This window comes from Podarcis tiliguerta (genome assembly GCF_965153285.1).
Source record: "Podarcis tiliguerta genome assembly, chromosome: 9".
Lineage (NCBI taxonomy): Eukaryota > Metazoa > Chordata > Lepidosauria > Squamata > Lacertidae > Podarcis > Podarcis tiliguerta.
In genome coordinates this window covers 53977397-53999456 of record NC_139542.1, presented here as the reverse complement: position 1 = coordinate 53999456, position 22060 = coordinate 53977397, and the positions used below count along the sequence as shown (strand labels likewise).

The 22060-nt window shown below is 42.2% G+C and overlaps 1 protein-coding gene across 2 annotated transcripts in view; it reads left to right on the top strand.

The window, feature by feature from the left end:
• SGCZ (sarcoglycan zeta) overlaps positions 1–22060 on the top strand; it is a 561235-nt gene that overhangs the window by 526316 nt on the left and 12859 nt on the right. For both annotated transcript variants that reach the window (XM_083458437.1, XM_083458436.1), the window contains one exon: positions 17845–17917. In XM_083458437.1, the coding sequence (XP_083314563.1) occupies positions 17845–17917 (73 nt within the window). The remainder of the gene's footprint in view (positions 1–17844; positions 17918–22060) is intronic.

Here is a 22060-nt window from a genome sequence, read left to right as displayed (position 1 = left end):
ACACACTGGAAACCTAAAGGTTGGATTACTCAAGGGCATATGTGAGAATGCCCTTGAGAATGCACTTAGCTTCAGCTGGTACAGAATGATGTGACTAAGCTCCTGTCAGGGGTAGCCTACCATGAGCACATAACAGCAGTTTTAAAAGGACTGCACTGGCTACCAATATGCTGCCAATGTTTCTGTGCATTTACATGCACTCTGGCACTAATCACAGCGTCCCATTGTGCCAGAAGCATTTTCATCATTGTCTGTGGACAAACGCCAGCTCCCTCGGCCTGAAGTGAGATGAGCACCACACCCCATAGTCACCTTTGACTGGGCTTAACCGTCCAGCGGTCCTTTTACCTTTACCTTTTATATATGCTGCCAAGAACGAGTCAAAGTTTTAGTATTGGTACCCAGAGCCCTAAACAGCTAAGTTCACTTGAGAGAATTCCTGCTCCCCTAAGACCAGCTTGCATATTGCTCGCCTGGTGATGCCATCTGTCACAGAGGTTCGAATGGTGGTGGCACAAACAATAATCTTTTCAATGGAGAAAGTTCCAAAGCTCATACATTTTCAGCTTTGGAACTTTCTCCCCTCTGAGATACAAACATTGCTGAGCTTTTGCAACCAGATAAAGGCCTGTTTCTTCATCCTTTGCTGGAGTGCAAAGCCAGATTGGAGTCCCCCTCGCTTGCCATTTATCTGCCTTGGTTATCCTTTCTTTTTAATGCTGGTTTTGTTTTATGCTGGTTTTAGTTTCAGTTTTAGGAGAAATATTCTTAGGGCTCACATAAAAGACCAAGGCGGTATACAGCAAAATATGCAAGTACAGTAAAACATAAAACACTATAAAAGAAATGGCAACAATGACCGTTTCACCTTGAAAAGGTTTAAACATTGGAATAGGGCTGTTGGCATAAAAAAATGTCTGCTACAGGTGCCTGGAAATTAGCAGCAAGAATGCTAAAGACCTGAAGCCAGGAGGGGCCCTGTAAAGTGGGAGGCAGCTAGCCGTGCTCCTTAAGATCATCTCAGGCCTCAGCGAAGCAGTAATATATTCTGGACCCGAGTTGTTCAGGGCTTTGTATATTAAAGACAGAATAATTTATGTCTTGGTTTTGTCTGTATATTATACAGCAACCTGTTTTGGAATGGACACAAAAAGCTCTGGGGTTGCGGCGCTCATCTCGCTTTATTGGCCAAGGGAGCTGGCGTACGGCTTCTGGGTCACGTGGCCAGCATGACTAAGCCGCTTCTGGCGAACCAGAGCAGCGCACGGAAATGCCATTTAGCTTCCCGCTGGAGCGGTACCTATTTATCTACTTGCACTTCAGGCTTTCGAACTGCTAGGTTGGCAGGAGCTGGGACTGAGCAACGGGAGCTCACCCTGTCGCGGGGATTCGAACTGCCGACCTTCTGAATGGCAAGTCCTAGGCTCTGTGGTTTAGACCACAGCACCACCCGCGTCTCTTGGGATAGATATGGTCTACATAAATAAATAAAAAATGTCAAGAATGAGCAGTTTGTGGCCCCTTAGATTTTGTTGGACTCCAGCTCCCATCAGCCCCAATCAACACAGTCAGTGGTTAGGCATGATGGCAATTGTATTCCAGCAACATCTAAAGTGCCACAGGTTCTAAAGTAAAGCACTGAAGTTGCTCAGCAAAGTATACATACTCTTTGCCCAAAATGTTGACAGTCTCAGAACTGAGTATTATCCTTCCTTGAAAAGAAGATAGAGAGTTGAGTCATTTGCAGTTGGCACTGCTACCATCTGGCTTGCGCTCTTCAATGCTTTATGCTTGTGTGTCGACAGCACATGTTAGCAGCAGCTATTAGAACCAAAACACCATTTCCCCAGGGACATTTGGTTTCAGCAAATGACATAGAATTAGATGGCGTAACTTTCAGATTCTATCAATCATGTAAACTAAACTAATATTCTCATCTGATTTCCAAATTTGAAAGGGGCTATTTATTTCTGCTCTCTTGACTCTGGCCACCATCCAAGAGGACCCCTGAACTAAACTGAGGCCACATGCCAAGCAGAATTGCATAATGATCTCAAGCAAATAGCACCCGGGATAACAATATTCACAAGCAGAGTTCAGATGTGATACACTGATTCTTGTCGGACTCCAGAACTATCAGTGGCCTCATAAGCAAGTGCAAGTAATAAACTTTCATTTCTCTGTGTCTTTTGAGTTAGCTTGTCACTGCCTATATAATTCAAACCCATATGTATTAGGGCACCATTGACCTTGAAAGCTATATTTACAGTAGGTTGTTTTTTTTTACTTTTAGAAGCAGAAAGTCCCCTCAAGATTTGGGAGAGGTCTGTAACTCCACATAGCCATTAGTGATGAAAATCCTCAATGTGTTGCTGTAAAATTAACAGGGCTATACAAAGCCAGTTAATGAATATCTCAGGATGAATTTCAAAGTTATTCATGGAGGAAAGGGTGTCACATGTGCGCCAAAGGAAAAAGAGAGGGAAACCACCAGAAATAGATGACAAATGACTCTTTGGTAAGAACTGAGGTCCAAGCTGCATGTCCTTGCATCACCTGGACTCCCACTTTGTGGGGGACTCCCGTGTAGAAATGAGCAAAGCCCCAGTGTGGCCTTGCACAGCTAGGAAATCACAAGCACCCATTTGGAGGGCAGGTCATTTTCATATCTTCTGAGACTGAATCAAAATTCTTAGGTTAACCCAATACCAAAGAATCTCAACTACAATTGCAGCTTTGCATTTATTTATTTCTCCAATAATATGCAGGCATACAAAGCAGATACAGTGGGACCTCGGGTTACATACGCTTCAGGTTACATATACTTCAGGTTACACACTCCGCTAACCAGAAATAGTGCTTCAGGTTAAGAACTTTGCTTCAGGATAAAAACAGAAATCGGGTTCTGGCGGCATGGCGGCAGGAGGAGGCCCCATTAGCTAAAGTGGTGTTTCATGTTAAGAACAGTTTCAGGTTAAGAAAGGACCTCTGGAACGATTTAAGTACTTAATCCAAGGTACCACTTTATAAGATATGAAACCAGACTTAATTAAGTACCTTAACTAGTAGCAGTGTGAGAAATAGATGTCAAAAGGTTAGATGAGAAATATACAGTGGTACCTCGGGTTACATACCCTTCAGGTTACATACGCTTCAGGTTACAGGCTCCGCTAACCCAGAAATAGTGCTTCAGGTTAAGAACTTTGCTTCAGGATGAGAACAGAAATTGTGCTCTGGCGGCACGGCGGCAGCAGGAGGCCCCATTAGCTAAAGTAGTGCTTCAGGTTAAGAACAGTTTCAGGTTAAGTACAGACCTCCGGAACGAATTAAGTACTTAACCCGAGGTACCACTGTAATCTCATTTATCAGGAAGATTAAGGAGAGTTTTAATGCAAATGTTCAGATAAATCACCAGTTACACGCTGCTAGAACTGCACATATCTTGAATGAATTTGCAAAAATAAAAGACATTCCACTTGAGTTTCATGTGAAACAAACAAGAAAGAAAAATGTGTTAAGAGTTGATGAATGTATTGAAACAAATTTAATATTCTTCTGACTTGGGTCTAGCCATGCTTCTTTTGATGTGGAGAAAAATATTATGAATTCAATAGAATCTAGCACAGCCACACAGTAGAAAGAAATAATGAGACACTCCATTATTGTATTATAATAGCCACACGATTTTAACATGTATAGGAGAACATAAACATACTAGATTTGCTTTTAAGACTGGATAAATGTGCAGGTAATTGGAAGCAATATACAGAGCACCACAATAACAGTTAAAATGGGATGATAAAGTAGAAATATTGTTTGGGGCCATAAAAAGGAAATATGACAGAATAACAAGGAAATGAGGGATATGTGTGAATTACAAATTAGGTTAGAAGAATATAAATAAACCATTTAGAAAAAGCTCAGTGATGTAGAGAAAGTAAATGATGATACGATTCATGTTTGTATGAGAGTATATGGTATATATTTGCCTTCAGTGGCTGACTGGCCATTTGATTGTCAATGGGCGAAGTCTTTCTCACACTTTTCATGCTCTATAGACAGGTCATAATTCAAGCTTGATATGTTACAATCAATGGAAGAAAGGTGGGAAGAAAAAGCAATAATATACACCTGGCTGACTCACTGAATTAAGCAGCGTTTGCAATCACGGCATTACTGAATATGGATGGGTATGGTCAAAATTCTGAGGACAGTTGGGTAGACATGTGTAGCAAACAGGTGGAGACCTAAAATCTCAAGTATAGCAGTCAAGATGCAAGCTGTATATGAGGACAAGTAGCCACCAAATTTACCTGTGTCAGAATTTCTGGGGCGACAATAAGGTTTTGTCTGGGTAGATATCTTAAGTTATTTCAAGGAATGTTTGCAGTTTTGTAAATGCTTGCAAACATTAGGGTTTAGAAGCACAATCAGTGTTGGTATCTTCAATCCTGCTTCCATTCTAAGGTCCAATTGGCCCAGAGAAGCCAGTACCATATCCACAAGGACTCTCCTCCCTGGAAGAGAGGGGAGTGGTTGTGGGCGGGAGCCCGAGCACCGCCCCTAGCAGGGGGCAACCGACCCCTGCCTTCCTAGTTCACCTGGCTGGCGCCCCGCCCACCGGCCGGCACCCAATCAGGTGCCGCCGGGGGGCGTGTTCTTCTAACCTTAACTCAGAGCGCCAGCCTTCCCCCGGCCTCTTTCCTCTTCGTCTCGTCGAGAGTCACCCACCCTCCACTCCCTTTAGCTCAGGGTCTTGGCCTTGCTATGGACCTTAGGTTGGTCGCCCTGGTTAGTCGGGGGGCCTGGTAGGAGTTTTTCCGCATGGCAGTAGGCCATGAGGTTTTTTTGCCTACCTCGTAGCAATCGTCACAACTTTGTGGTATTGGTGGGTAGGTTAGGCATTGGATTATTGCGTTGTGGTGTGTTGGAAGGCTAGGTGTGGCCATCGCCTAAGCCTTCAATTTTGGGTATTCCGTTAAAGGAATCTGGCGGTCGTGTATTCTGTCCGATGCCTGCTTGGCGGGAGGCCATGGCACGACCCTCGGTGACATCAGGGGAGAGCTTATAGTTGTATTAGCATCAACAGGCTCCGCCCACTGGTGATTCAACCCCTGTGGTGGACATCCAATGCCTAAGCCAATAACTTTTCACTGCTGTAACCAATAAAGTTGTGGCCTTTTCACGCCCATAAACCATATATCACGTGTCCTTGTGTATTCTTTTCTACGGCGCGGGGGTCGGGCCCTCAAACCACAATTTGTGTATTTCATTCACCCAGCTTCTAAACGGCATAATTTACCATCCCTTAGTTATTCAACATTTGATACCTTTCGGCTGAATGTGCAGACTGATAATGTGTTTTGGTATGAAAGTTCTACCTATGGTGTACCACCTGTGATTTTTCATTCACACATACAAGCTTTCGCACTTCGTGTTTGCACTCCTGAACTTCGCATGTTCATGGGACCTTTGTAAACAGATCCTTCCTTCCTTCCTTCCTTCCTTCCTTCCTTCCTTCCTTCCTTCCTTTCTCTCTCTCTCTCTCTCACTGTGTGTAACTTGTACCCATGTTTGTTCCATATATAACAAAATGCATAAACAAATGAAGATTTGGAGCCTTGAATGCAAAAAGATTTGCTGCCCAGAATTCCTGAATTTTGACCATGTGAACAGGGCTAAAATTCCAGTTTCACAGAGGTAGTGGAATTGATCTATTCAGTCTTATTCCTAATTCTATTTCATAACACACACAAGAACTATAACATCAGAAGTAGTCCTCAGATACTTCTGACACTATGACTAAGAAACGGAAGTAGCAAACCCTAGTTTGCCTTACTTTGTCTCAGGAATTTTTGTGACTGTTTACATTAATATGTAAATCCATGGCAATTATCACTTGAAGACTCACAGATCCATCAAGAAGACATTTCCAGGTCTATACCAGCAACTTTCCTTCTTCTCCACTCACAAGCAGATATAGGTCTAGTAAAGAATTTTAAAGTTACATAATTACACCTCACCCTTGTATCATGCAACCTGAATATTATTTAGGCAACTGCTATTCACTCAGAATGCTTTCACCCACAGACAGCCTAGCCCAAAGGGAGTGAAGTGTAGAAATCATACACCCAAATGTGGCTCAGTATATTGGTTATTTATTTATTTTGCAGCACTGTGAAGTTGAATTTCTCCCTTGATAGAGGACAATGATGGGTTCCTGTTTTTCAGGCTGACATCAGTAAATTCAGTACCTAGGTATTCGAGCATAACAATGGTCTTCTTTTGCTTTGTTTTTAAGCACATAATATATATGTTTTTATTTTTCATGTCTGGATTGTAAATGAGGGCTGTAAAGGTGTGGGCATGACTTGTCAGGAGCCTTGGCTCTCACCGCAGAATATATGGCCACTTAAGGATTAGTTTCTGGGAAAAGAGCTAACTCTTGGATTGAATTAAGTAAAAAAGAGAGAAAAATAAAGGCTAGGAGCACATTTCAAAGAGAATATGTTTCTTGATATAATGTGGTACTAACTCAAAGGTTACATCCGGTGTTTGGGGGATGGATCGAGGAAGCTGGAAATGCCAGGCTATTGCATAATAATGTAGTGTCATTCAAAGAGGCATTGATTGGGTTGTAAGAAGACATTGTTGTGCATTCCATATATTGGTCATCTTCTGCCAAAACTTATGTTCTTCTTCTCACTGTCCGCTGTGCTAAAATCAAGCAACTTGACACAATTTACATAATTAATTATATAAAACACATTGGCATTATGCTATTCCAACCTATTCACTTCAACATGAAGGAAATGCAATGCAGATGCGGCGGTGTAGACAAAAACTTAATCAACAGCATATGTTTGTGGACGAAAATCAACAACAGCATATTGTTGTGTTCACTGGATTGATTTCCATTCCAGACAGGGGACAAATAAGTGAGCACCAGCAATTTCTGCTCCCATTTCCATTGTCATCAGAATTCTCTGACATCCCTATTATCAATCAATCAATCAATCAATCAATCAATTAAATGTATATACCGCCCTTCATCCAAAGATCCCAGCATAAAAATATACAAGCATAAAAATATAAAATACAAAACATGACAAAGACAAACAAAGAGATAAGCCAATAATCCCACCTCCCACAAACACACTGAAAAGACCATAGATTGTTGAGGGCAAATGGACGTGTTGAGAGGAGAATGAAAGAGAGGGAAAACAAACAGCCACTACAACCACCAATACACAGTAAGCCCTCCTGCATCAGGATCATGCCTTCTAAATTTCACTCCTAATTTCAAGCTACTTTGAGTTGAGTTGGATGTTTTCAGTTGACAACTTCTGGCTAAGTTCTAGCAACTGCTCACACCTCACCCAGCAGTCTATTTTATGTCATTTCTCTCTCTCTCTCTCTCTCTCTCTCTCTCACTCACTCACACACACACACACACCAAAGTTCAGCTGCAACTCTTCCCTCATTTGGGACTCAGCAGGTTTGCTTCAATTAGGAATTCTCAGGATTGACATATGCTGCTTTCAGTAAATTTAAACCGAAGAGGCATCCTCTATTTGTCTTTAAGGGGCATCTACTAATTTGGAAATACTATATGCTGCTATATTAAGGGATTGATGAATGGAAAATTTCAGATTGCTCAGTTACTCTGGAAAGCAGCAAAGGCACTCTCTCTATATATATTCTAAATAAAAGGTTGAGAAATAATGACATCGTAAAAGAGCATTGTAAAGATAATTGGGTAGTGAGCAATTTGAAATAAACAGACACTTGAGATAAGCTTGGCAGACTTTTAGAAACAAGATTCATAAATCATAGAATTGTATAGTTGGAAGAGACTCTGTGGGTCATCTAGTCCAAACCCCACAATATAAGAATCTCAACTGGATCATACATAACAGATAGCCATCCAACCTCTGCTTAAAAACCTCTAAGGAAGGAAAGTCCACAACCGCCTGGGAGAGTCTACTCCACTGTCAACAGCTCTTGCTGTCAGAAAGTTCTTCCTGATGTTTAGTCAGAATCTCCTTTCTTGTAACTTGAAGCCATTGGTTCAGGTCCTGGCCTCCAGATCGGGAGAAAACAAACCTGCTTCATAATCCATGTAACAGCCCTTTAGATATTTAAAGATGGCTATGATATCTCCTCTCAGTCTCCTCTTTACCGGGCTAAACATACCCAGTTCATAAGGCTTGGTTTGCAAACCTATGATCATTTTGGTTGCTCTTCTCTGCATGCATTCCAGCTTTTCAGTATTCTTAAATTGTGGTGCCTGGAAGTAGACACAGTACTCCAGGTATGGTCTAACCAAGGCAGAATAGAGCAGTACTATTACTTCCCTTGATCTGGACACTATACTTCTGTTAATGCAGCCTAAAGTAGCATTAGCCTTTTTTGCATCAGCATCACAATTATTATTTATTGTTGACTCGTGTTAAGTTTGTGATCTACTAAGACCCCTAGATCCTTTCCACACATTGTACTGGCAAGCCAGGTGACCCCCATCTTATATTTGTGCAGCTGGTTCTTCCTGCCTAAGTGTAGTACATTTGTTCCTATTGAAATTCATTTTGTTAGCTTTGGTCCAGTTCTCTAATCTGTTAAGGTCATATTGTATCCCAATTCTGTCTTCAGAGGCACTGGCTACCAGTTTGGTGTCATTTGCAAATAGGATGAGCATCTCCTCAATACCTGCAACCAAGTCCTTTGTAAAGATGTTGAACAACAACAGGTCCTGCTCAGAAACTATGGCACCCCACTTGTCACTTTTCCCCACTCAAAATCCCCCCAGTGATTTCAGCTCTATTCTCAAAGTAAGGCTCCCAATGCAGCAGCTCTTCGGGCAGCCCAAAGACCATTGTCGATGGTTGCTCCGGCGCACGAGGCTGAGAGGGGTCCAGAACAGGAGAGATCCATGGACGGACGGCGAAGCAAAAACCCAGGTCAAAACCAGGTCAGCTGTGGCGCGGCAAAGAGGGAGACCCTCGGCCGCACCAGACCGAAGTAGGTGAGGCCACGCCCCCTGCGCCAGCTGATTGGCTGGCTCAGGGTATGACGTGTCCAAGGATTCCCTGCTATCACGTGGGGCTGGAGCCAGCCCCCGCGAGTGTGGGGAGGGGCGTGAAGCCTGCAACCCCACCTCCTCCCTAGCTCGGAAGTGGATATGTTGAAGAACTGTTAGTGAGGACTCTTTGGGTTCGGTCAGTCAACCAGCTACAAATCCACCTAACAGTTACCTGGTTCACCCACATTTTGCCAGCTTCCTCACAAGAATACCACAGGGGACTTTGTCAAAAGCCTTACTGAAACCAAGCTATGCTATGTCCACAGCATTCTCCTGATCCACCAAATGGAATCCATCTGGCATGACTTGCTTTTGAGAAGCCCATGCTGGCTCTTCTAAGTGCTCACAGACCGACCGTTTAAGTATCTGTTAAGCATCTGTTTAAGCATCTTTTCTGGTATCAATGTAAAGCTGACTGGTCAGTAGTTACCTGGCTCTTCTTCTTTCCCCCCTTTTTGAAGATGGGGACAACATTTGCAGCATCTGCAAGCTCCTTTAATACCCTTGAGTGCAGCTCCTCAGGTCCTGGAGATGTGAATTCCTTTAAAGTAGCTAAGTTACCACCTCTTCTCTTATCTTGGGACCCAGCTCCCCACTTGCATCATTTATTCTTGTTGTCACCAAGTTGGAGACTGCTTTCCTTTTGGGTGAAGACAGATGCAAAGAAGGTATTGAGTAGTTCACCTTCCCTTTGTAACCCAGTAGCATTTCCCAGTCTTCTCTGAGGCCCATTCTCACAAACCATGGCTTAACACATTCTCAGCTAGCCATGGCTTAACACAACATATGAATGTGTTTTGGTGTGATGTGGCCTTTTTCATACAATCTCATCACTCTATGGTGGGGAGCACACCAAATGGGAAGGAAACCTCTTAGAGCCCGTCCAAATCACACAGAACTCTGCCACCTTTATCTACTGATAGTAAGCTTTGCTTACCAGATATTGCAACAGGTATGTAGCTTGATCCACCTGCCAAACAGTACAATTGTGGATCCATTAATAGTGTATTATAAGTAATAAGGACGTTTGGGGAAAGAGCTTTGATTTTAGTTGGTGGGAATTTTAAATGTGGAACCATAATTTGATTCAAGATGATTTGGTGAAGGTTGTTTCAGTTTCACTTGATCCCAAAGGTCTGCACTAATTTTTCAGAAGTTAGCAGTGATATCCAAGCTACAGAAAAAGCATGAAGATTGTTGCTTTCTAACAGTCATTTGGTGATGGTTAGCAGTCACTGACGCCAATTTCAAGGGAGCCAGAATTTATTCCATTGTTTTTATTTTAACTTAGCTTGGTTTCTCTTAGGGTGTTATATAATATTTTAAGCCTACTGTAGCTCATTAGAAGTATTAAACAGAGGGCATCAAAAGGCACAGGGGATAATCAGGACATGGTGACAACAGAGAAGGGAGATTAAATAAAACAGCAAAGGATATGACTAATTGAGTGCCTGTATGAACAGACTAGGATCAAGGGAAAATACAGCTGTGAGTTTGGCTGGCTCAATCTCTGTAAATCTGGGATCTGACAGAGGCATGTTAATGCCTCTTAATGACCAGGGATGGTCCCTTCAATGGGTAATTCTCTCCTGCAGTGCTAGAGAGGTCTCAGACCTGTGCTTTGCAGACCTGTGCTTTGTATAGGGTCTCCGACGTGTGCTTTGCAGGATGCGTATGTGAAATAGTAGCTAGCAGCTTTGAATGGGCAATGATAGAACAGAGAGATATTTCCTAATAGCTGCTGTCCTAATAGCTATGTGGAATTAGCTGGAGCGGGGAGTACAGTTTTGTAGGTCCACATAAATAGTTATCTGGGAATCTGTCTGCCTTCTGCAGGAGTGCCTGTTTGCCTCCACCTTTGCTCTGCTTGTGCATTTGTTAAATAAAGCAAATAGTCCAAATGCACCATTAAGTCTCCAGTGCTCTCTCAACCAAAGGAAACAAATGCTGCAATCCTTCTCCTGGAACTTGGCCACAGATTCCGGAGTGAGAGCTGTGCTGGTCTGTTGCAGCAACAAAGTGTATTGTGGCACCTTAAAGCGTAACATTTCTTCTATGGCATATGCCCAACAACTGATGCTTACACTCCATGCATCTGTTTAGTGGGCTCTAGTCCACGAAAGCTTATGCCATAATATAATTTATTTGTCTTTAAGGTGCCCCAAAAATCTTTGAGGTATATTGGCACAGAGTAATTATTCTGCTAGAGAAACAAACAAATACTGGCCATATTACCATGAACACTGTGCATGTGGTGTCCTATTTCCTAACTTTCCTTCCTCCTGGTTTGTCCAATTGTAGCATGAATGACATCCCATCTAAGGGAACTTCCCTTTTCCCCCAATACAGTGGTGCCCCGCAAGACGAATGCCTCGCAAGACGGAAAACCCGCTAGACGAAAGGGTTTTCCGTTTTGGAGGTGCTTCGCAGGACGAATTTCTCTATGGGCTTGCTTCGCAAGACGAAAATGTCTTGCGATTCCTGGGGGTTTTTTTATGCTCCCCACCCCCTTTTTCTAAGGCACTAAGCTGCTAATAGCCTTTTAGCAGCTAATCCGCTAATCCCTTAAGCCTTTAATAGCCGCTAATAGCCGCTAAACTGCTAATAGCGCTAATCCGCTAATCCGCTAATGCGCTTGCTTCACAAGACGAAAAAACCGCTAGACGAAGAGACTCACGGAACGGATTCTTTTCGTCTTGCGAGGCACCACTGTAGCTGCTGAATGACTTCTCTAAGAGGCAGCAGCTCTCCAATATCTGGATTACACAGCCTTCACATAGTTAAGAACATGAAGATTTTAGCCTTTGTAATGTGTGTCAAATGCTTTACATCAAGTGTGGTGAACCTTTGACCCTCCAGGTGTTGCTGAACTAATACTCCCATCATTCCTGGCCATTGGCCATGCTTGCTAGGGCTGATGGAAGATGAAGTTCAGCAATGTCTGGAGGGTCAAATGTTCCCCACTCCTGCCCTGCGTGGATGAACTTCAGAGCTTGTCATGAAATACTTGATGCCTTTTCAGTTTTGTTAGTGTGACACCGTTTCTCAACATCTCATGCTTTGTTTAACACTAGGGGTCTGGTTGCATTAAATGAACAGGACTTAAATTCGTGTACGTGTGTTTGGAATTGAATCTGAGCCCTCCCTGTATTTGAAAGCTTAGTGAGATGGGAGAGTCTGTGGCAGGTCAAGAATCAGAAGCTGAAGCTTGGCAACTGGGAGGGAAGCAAAGAGGCAGAGATGAGTCAGTCTCCCCCTCTTGCTGAGGTAAGGTCCTCGCCACCCCCTGTCTCCCAGAATCAAGAGATAGGGGGCATGCGGGCACAGTCTGATTGCTTGGGGAAAGCCCTGGAGAGGAGGAGACCTAGACAGCTGTGGGGAGACAGGGAGCTTTAGTCATGGGAACTGATCTCATGGAGCCTGACACTCAGCTAAGTCTGTAGAGATCATCTTTTTGCTAAGAAAGAGTAAACTCCAACTTTGGACTGTGTAATTCAGGCATAGGCAAACTCCGGCCCTCCAGATGTTTGGGACTACAACTCCCATCATCCCTAGCTAACAGGACCAGTGGTCAGGGATGATGGGAATTGAAGTCCCAAACATCTGGAGGGCCGGAGTTTGCCTATGCCTGGTGTAATTTACTGACCGGCATGCTCTGTGACACTGGGTCCCATAGCAAGTTCGATACCCCTTGCCTTCATACATGGAAAATCTACTACTGTTTGTCTCCTGCCTTTAGTGTACGCAGAGCAAATCTCTAACCCAGGAACCCTGTTGAAAAGTACAAAGGGAGAATTTTATCACTGATCAATGATGTCTCTTAAAGTATTAGCTGCTTTCAACTTTCACTGTTTACTGCAATGTCCTGCAGCGAAAAACAGTGCTACAATGTGTGTCTGAGGCTATTGTAGTGAATGGCTCATTGACTGTCATATGTATCCCCACATGCCCCCTCCTCCTATTGGTATGGTTGTGTCAGATTCCCAAGCCTTCTTGTCAATTGCTTTGCAGTACACCTCTTTCCCCATACTGCTAAATTAAGAACCGTACTTTGCCTCTCTGCTGATCTAAAGAAGGGCATATAAGTGCCCAAGTCCCTCTCCCTCTCTTATTGCCTGTAGAATTTCCCACTTGAACCATGGTGAAGGGCATATCTCAATAAATCATTTCTCTTTTGCTTTGTGGTAATGACAGGTGGTTTTTGCCTTCTACATCTGTTATTCAGCTCCGTGGTACAGAGAAAAGGTAGGATGCTTTGGAGACCAAATGGCCAGCAAGTCATTATATAGGTAATAATCAGGAACACTAACGGCAAGATCAAAATAGAACCTTCTGAATAACCTTTTTAAAAAGTGCATATTATGGCTTTAATCTGTTCCATCTTACGAATGATGCACTGTGCTTTTTAGCAATCTATAGTACTATTATTTTCTGTTCACGCATGGAAGGAAGCCATAAAGCACTCCACATGGTGGCTGTTATCAAGTAGCAAGCCATTCATGCAAAGCAGTATACTACGCAGCATCTACTGAAGATCACGTGGGAAATCTCCCAGTAGATCCTGATCTACTGGTGAAACTCATTTATTTCAGTAATTCAACTGGTGAAACTCATTTATTTCAGTAATTCAACTTAAAAGGTGAAACTAATATACGAGATAGACTCATGACATGCAAAGTGAGAGATGTCAAGCCTTTATTTGTTATAATGGTGATGATCATAGCTTGCAGCTGATGAAAACCCCAAATTAACAACCTTAGAAAATTAGAATATTAAATGAAATAAGCAAAACAAAGACTGCAAACAGAGCAATATTGGACCTCTGAGAAGTAGAAGCATGCATATGTACTCAGTACTTGGTTTGGGCCCCTTTTGCATCAATTACTACCTCAGTGCGGCGTGGCATGGATGCTATCAGCCTGTGGCACTGCTGAGGTGTTATGGAAGACCAGGATGCTTCAATAGCAGCCTTCAGCTCTTCTGCATTGCTCGGTCTCATGTCTCTTTTCTGTCTCTTGGCAATGCCCCATAGATTCTCTATGGGGTTCAGGTCAGGCGAGTTTGCTGGCCAATCAAGCACAGTAATCCCATGAGCATTGAACCAGGTTTTGGTTCTTTTGGCTGTGTGGGCAGGTGCCAAAGTCCTGCTGGAAAATGAAGTCAGCATCCCCTTAAAGCTCGTTTGTGGAAGGAAGCAGGAAGTGCTCCAAAATCTCCTGGTAGACGGCTGCATTGACCCTGGACTTAATGAAGCACAGTGGACCAACACCAGCTGATGACATGGCTCCCCAAATCAACACAGACTGTGGAGACTTCACACTGGACTTCAAGTGTCTGGCATTGTGTGCCTCCCCATTCTTCCTCCAGACTCTGGGTCCTTGGTTTTCAAATGAGATGCAAAAGCTGCTCTCATCAGAAAAGAGATTTAGTTTCACCTTTTAAGTTGAATTACTGAAATAAATGAACTTTTCCACGATATTCAAATTTTCCGAGTTTCACCTTATCTTCTGCTCACTCCTCTACAGGGCTTCAAAGTACCTTTGAAAGCCGCCCAGAGTGGCTGGAAAAACCCAGCCAGATGGGTGGTGTATAAAAAATTAAATTATTATTATTATTATTATTATTATTATTATTATTATTATTTTCCCACCACCTCATTTTTGTTTGTGCCTGGGATACCTTAGACCAATGTCAGTGAGCTGCTCAACCATCATAGAAGGGGTGAAATGAATGAGTGAATGGATGAATTGGGCAGGGGATTTAGGAGAAAGCAGGTGGCCATGGAAGTGAAGCTGGGGCAGATTGGAAGGAGGAGAGGTGGAGCAAGGAGGGAGTTAACTTGTGGGATTCATTGCCACAAGATGTGATAGTCACTAGCCTATATAGATTTCATGGAGAAAAATGGTGTAAATGGTTACTTTTATTCCTTGTGATAGCTGTGTCCTCTTACTGGGAATTTGTTGGGAAGGAACAGCAAAGCGGTTATTGTCCTCATACACTACTTGTAGGCTTCCAAAAGGTGTCCAGTTGGCTACTGTGGATAGCAAAAGATGGACTAGATAAATTTTGGTCTCATCCAGTATGACTCTTCTTAGATTTTTATGACCTGGAAGAGTGGCTAAGGCGACTTATGCTGGGATTGGTGTACTTGTTTGTGTACACACATTCACATAATCTAAATGGCAGTGTCAAGCCTCTAGTTTCAATCTGTCATAATTTAAATACAGCGGAACCTCAGTTTTTTAACATAATGTGTTCCGGAAGACTGTTCGACTTCCGAAATGTTCGAAAATTGAGGAGCAATGGATGGTCGGCAAAATCCATTGGTAAAAAAGAAAAACACGCAGTGGAAGCCGCTCGACCTTTGAGGCTCGTTCGAAAACGGAAGCAATTACTTTTTAAGTTTTCGGTGTTCAGCTTCTGAGACACTTGAAAACCGAGGTTCCACTGTATATTATTAATTCAAATGCTGTACTAGTCCAAGAACTGGTGTTGGCTGCACATATTCCAATGTTGCCAAGTAACACTTCAAGCCAAATGCCCACCGAGATTCTGTTTTATGATACAGCTGTTAAATGTTGCACATTGTTTCTCATTCTAACACAATGACTTGCAAATCTTTTACCAGTAGCATTTAACTGATATCCTGTATCCAACTGTAAATCCTACATCACCACAATGACGGGCACCTGTTGACAAAGACAGGCACAACTGAGGTTCCTCACATCTGTGATTTGAGAAGTCAGGGTCCAAGTATCTACAGGAATAACATCCCTCTCATTTGCTTACCCAGCTGTAGAAGCACCGAGGCTTTTGAAACCATGGCAACTTTGGTCAGCCACACCAACAATGTACTAAAGCAACCCCTTGGCATTTGGTCCCTTTGTTGAAATGAACAGTACATGCAACATTGAGTTTGCTTTCATTTTATTGTGACCCTAGATGTATGATTGAATTAAAGGGTGGTGGCGGTTTTGCATCTAGAGAACTCCCAATAAAATGGCACAATTTAGCCTTTATTTGGTGTTGTGCTGAATGTGCTGCCATTTTCTTTTTGAGAGCAAGACAGTGCATGGAGAAAACCCTTGTTTTGCTGTTTATATAACAAGTACCCACTCATTGTGCTCATTCTGTGGATGCAAGGGTAACATGATCTATTGCCAAACTTTCAGCTCTGTAATTTGTAATATATGCTTCCAGTGGTATTATTGAAACCATCTTCATTGTCATTTTCCAAAGGCCGAATATCAGTAACTGGTAAATCGAGCAGAAATAAGTAGTTTACACCAGCCAGTCTCTGAGAGTACTAAATTTTCAGTTTCCATAGTTTCAGGGGAGTACAATTTGCGAATGCATGACTAGCTGTGGCTTGTACTGAATTAGGATGGATATGATGTATGCTGAGCTCTGTGTCAGAGAAATATTTCTGAGAATCTTGTCATTTATAAAATGGCCATGTATCTTGTGGGTTTCTTGCCTTATTTAAATGATACCTCCTAGAAGATTTTCCACGCTCGGTCTGCTGTAATCTCTAATTTCTTTACGGATGATCCCTCCATGTCCATGATTATGCTGTTTAAGAGAGTACATCACTGGTCCTCTAGTTAACACATTGCTGCCCAATATTGAAAGCTGAGAGTTTGAACTAATAAATAGCTGTTGTCACTCCCCTTCTATGACTTGTGATCTTGTTTTGTCAAAAAAAACCCCCAAAAAGCTTTGTTTTCAAATGTTGACCAGTTTTTAGCTAATTATTATTTATTTAAGGCATGTGTATATCATTTAATGGTTAGTATTTCTAAGCCATGTACCAAAAATAAAATAAAATAAACTGTACAGAGAATAAAACAATAAAAATAATCATGAAACCAGACACAAATCTGAACGTTACCTTGAAATGAGGGAATGGGAGCTGGAATCCAGTAGCCTTTGGAGGGATCCACTTTGACCATATAGAATAAAATAATTTATAAAAAATATATTATCATCTTGTATAGTTCATTATATCCTGAAGCATTGCATAAGATACTGGAGATCTAGACTAGAGGTGGCTGTCTAAGATCTCGGATATTATACTCATATGCATCTGGAGAGGGGAAACATAAATCGGTCAATAGTGGAAATTTGGCATTTTTGTATGGAAGCTCTGCTTGACAGAAGACGCACTCCTCTTTACACAAGTGCTGGTCCATTTCCTTTTCTGGACAAGGCAGATGCATAAGCACACTCCTTTAAGCATATAAACTGTAGATATAAATGAGGCAGCAGCAGTACCCCAGCCTGAAGATCAGGACCTTTGCTTCCAGTGCCACCAATCAAATCTTTTTCATATATCACATTTTCATTAAAACATGAAACCCTTCTAGAGCAGTGCTCCTCAGCTATGGGCCCCGAGATATTGTTGCACTACCCATCATACCCAGCCAGCTTAACCAACGGTCAGGGATGATGATGAGTCCAGCAGGGCTTTAATTTTGCAGCCGCAGCTCACCAAAACTTACTTCTGGCACCTCCCAGGTGGGAGAATGAGGAAGGTGTTCATGGTGAATTCTGGCACCTCTTTTTCTAGGGGGGGAAAATAGCACTGGAAGCATTCTCCTGGAGCCTGTCTAATTTGAAGAAACCTCACCAACAGTAACGTGCTGAAACATTAAACAAATCAGTTCAATGAAATGCTTTTGTTTGAGGAATGTAATACATTGAAACTGTGATCTTCACATAGAATATAACCATCCTGTATCCTATTTATGTATTTATTTTAGGCACAGAAGGGGCTGTATTTGAGCACTCTGTGGAGACTCCCCATATCAGAGCAGATCCTTCCCAAGACCTCAAGTAGGTGTTTCGAAAGCATTGATTTCAGTTTTATTTGGCAAGTTATCAATAGACCAGCTATGCTTTAAAACGCTTTTAAAGTAAGTTATATTGTTCATTCATATGACTATAGCATTTGTGTACTCCTCGCCCATAAACAAAACTTTCAAGTAATTCGCCTACAAATGAAGAATCAGAATTAATCATAGACCTTTTCACAAAAGCATTTTCCTTTTGACATGTATTTGTGCCTTGTCTCAAAGTTGTCTGAAGCTGTGATGGGTCAGGATTCATTCATTGTTAAATGGGTTTTGTAGAGCACTCCTGTCCCTCTGAAAACTGAGTTTTTGTTCTTATTATGAACTCTTTTGGGATGTGCAAGCCACAAATGTCAGTGAAGGGTTGGCATGCTGTGGTTTGACCTTGAAAACTATGTTTGCCTTTTGCTCATTTTCTCTCTCTCTCTCTTGAGCCATATTTGTCCTTCACTTTCCTATGAATCTATCCTTCCAAGGTTATTCAAAGGCTGCAATCCAAACAAACAAACAAAAAAAACCCACTCACTCCTGATGTCAGTGAAGCAATACTGCATTTGCCGGCCAGTCACTCTTGTGGTTTTTGTCTTTTCCCCAAATATCAGAGAGATATTTTTTTGTAAAAAAGATTGAATCCTAAAACTTCCAGGGAGTCTGTAAGTCAAACTAAGATTTATTTATTTTTTAATGACAATGACTTCCCTGTTGAAGCCTTAGATATGTTTAGATGTGGCTGTGCTGCTGAGCCCTGATCAATATTTTTCTGAAAAGGCAAAGAGATTAAATGTAAGCCTAAAACAAACAGTTGTGGTTCAGTATAAGGTTCTTTCTTCTTCTGTTTTTTGGGATCGTTTCCATCTCAGCACGTGTCACAGAGGTTGTGGTAAGGCTGATGTCCCCTTCTCTTTCCAAAGCAGATTTGGGTGTTTCATGCACATTAGACTCAAGAGATGGACTCAAGTACTTCAACAAGGGAGTGCAGTCGTCAACCATTGTAAAATGAGCATTTTAACTTGGGCAGAAATCAGATGAGATCACTTGTTGAACACGTTGCCCTAAAGCAGGCTTCCTCAACCTCTGCCCTCCAGATGTTTTTGGCCTACAACTCCCAAGCTGATCCCAAGCTAGCAGGACCAGTGGACAGGGGTGATGGGAATTGTAGTCTCAAAACATCTGGAGGGCTGAGGTTGAGGAAACTTGCCCTAAAGCATAACTCTAGCTGTGATGGGGCAACATCTCCTGACTCCGATGGAGCACCACTTCCTGCTTCCTGTCCAGAAGTCAAGAGGGGTGTGTGTGAGGAAACCCTAGAAAAGATATAAGGAGAGAAGCACCTAAAACAACCAGTAGCAGACTGGTTGTGGTAACAGGAGGAAGGCAGATATTTTGCCACTCCTCAATACCATCAGCCATGAAATCTTATTAGACCAACTTTGCTGGTTGGAGTAAAGGGCACAGTGTTATGGTGGTCCTGCTCTACCTGAGGCTAAGTTTCAGAGGGTTGCACTGAGGAACATTTGCTTGACTCCATGGCAGTTCAGCTGTGGGATTCCACAGGGGTCAGTCTTAGACCTCTAGTCAACATCTGTATGAAGCCACTACATGAGGTCATCTGGAAGTATGGAATCAGCCATCACCAGCATACTGATGGCACCCAGATCTACTCCACTTTCTCAGAGGAGGACAGGCAGCAGAGGTGGCTTTGGGGGAGCTTGACCAGTTTGGTTGCACTCCCTGCAGGAGACACCTCAACTATGAAGTAGAATGGAAGGTCAGAGGCAGGTGGTACAGAACTTTGGCACTGCACAAGGTGCCGCTGAAATTTGAGACACCAAGGTCCATCACTGTAGGCAGAGCCTGTGCCAGTGTCTGGTCATCATAAACTAAGGCTGTTTTTGAATATGATTTTTAAATAAAATAATATTTTTATTCTTTTATTATTATAAGTTGCATCCAGAATTCATGAATGGCAAAATGGGGTAGGATGTTTCACCAAATAGGGGAGGTCTGAAATTCTCCAACAGTTCAGGAGGAGAAAGAAAGAAAGAAAGAAAGAAAGAAAGAAAGAAAGAAAGAAAGAAAGAAAGATTGATTTTTGGATCAATTTCAGTTGAGCCCTATTAATTTTGCATCCCTTTTTGCACCTCACTTTTGAGCCTCTCCATCATATCTTGAAATGGTTTTTTAAACAAACAAATCTGTTTGTCTTATTTTACTTGCATAAAGTTATATCTTGTACATTTAATAATATAAAATTTAAAATTTTTGAGAGGTTTACAGTACAGTCCTGTATGTGTCCCATGGAGTTCACTGGTGTTTACTCCCAGATAAGTAGGTTTGGATTGCAACTTCCATGTGTAAAATTTTATTTAAACAGGTATGCTATTTTTTATTACCCACATAAATAACTTTATTCTTATTCTTAAGCATTTTTCAGATTTAGGAAATTAATTCAGCTGCCTCAATAAATGATAGCAGCATCAATGACCAAATCTAATCTGGAAAATAAAAATCATATCCTAAACATTTATGAACATGCTTCTCATACTCTGAACATTCCCCCATAATTTGGGATGTTTACATTTTGTTCCTTCTAAATCATCTTTAGATTCCCTTGCTAGTCAACCATTCAGCTCAGACAAGATAAAATCTACCCAAGTTAATCTTTTGCTAGCAAGATTTTGCTGCCTGTAGCCATTTTTGAGAGTTTATAAACCCTGTTACATGATCCCTGGCCCAAGAAAGCTTAGCTGAACCTGAGACTCATTAGCAGGAACAAGCAGGATAAGAGGATCATATTTTACAAACAGTAAAATGAATTACATCTGTAAAACTGAATTACACCTGTATAATTTATTTGTCAGACTCCAGTTGCCACGTTTTGTCAGAAAGAGCCCAGCTAAACCAAGGAGAGTATAAACCCCAAAATATTTATTTTAAATATGACAGCAACGCAGTTTGTCCAGGTAGTCATTAAGAAACAAACAGCTTCTATACACAATAAAAGACCACTGTGGTTATCTGCAGAAATCTATGCCCTCAATCAACTTCTTAATAAGGGGGGCAAATTGCTTTGTTGTTGTCCTGCACCTCTGGGGAGAACTCGAAAATCAAATTTAATAGCTTCCTTCCCCCTTTTATCATCAAGGCTACAGTAAGATTGACTATAAGCTAATCCTGAAAGCCAACACTGGGCATAATGAGATGGAAAATTGATCAAACGACAAGGAGCCGACAAGGATAGTAGGATCCCCTTTTAATTCTGATCTGTATTGAAGACCCACAAATCCTGCACAATAGTTTTGTGTTTTCTACAAAGCTGCAACCGCATGGCATCAGCAGGAGCAGTTCTCGGAAAAGACAGAGGGAGTAAGAGAAAAGCACTAACATAGCAGGACATCCTTTCATTAAAAGCTTGAGCCACAAAGAGGCCAAACGCAATTTCCCCCCGCTGCCCTTAAACAGATACAGAACTTTAAAAGATTTGATTTGAAGCTATGAAAGCACATGTTAATGTGATCTACTTTCAGGGCAGGAGGAAACCTCACAAAGCAGCCATCAACATAAATTATATAGGGTAGATCTTGGTGCATTTGTGCTTTTATATGTTAATGTGAATAAGGGAGCTTCTAAATGGCAACATACTCAGCAACAGCAGCACCAAGAACAGTGCACCAAACAGGAAGTGTCTGTTGGGGCTGATGGTTTAGAGGCAGGTAAGTGGCCAGGTGATGGCCAGGTGGCCTAAGATCAGCTAAAACCATAGAGCAGGGGCAGGGAACCTTTTTCAGCATGAGCACCATAGGCTTAGCAGTAAGTGAGGCTGGAGGCAAAAGTAAGGGGACCAACTAATTTTGATTTCACCGCATTGTGACCATGACATGCTGTAACCAGGCAAAAACACTCAAGGGGGATGCAACTCAGAGCCAATGGAGCATGGGGCTGGGAAGGAGGGTTGATCTTGGAAGAGGCCTGGAGGCCTGGAAGGCTGTATTCACATCCCTGAGGTTCCATAGAGGCAGGCCATAATTAGAAACTTTGCAGAGCTTTGGTGGCCCTTGGAGTCACCTTACTCCTGTGGAAATGGTAACTGAAATCCCTGTCCTCAGGAAGCAAGTCAACCAAACTC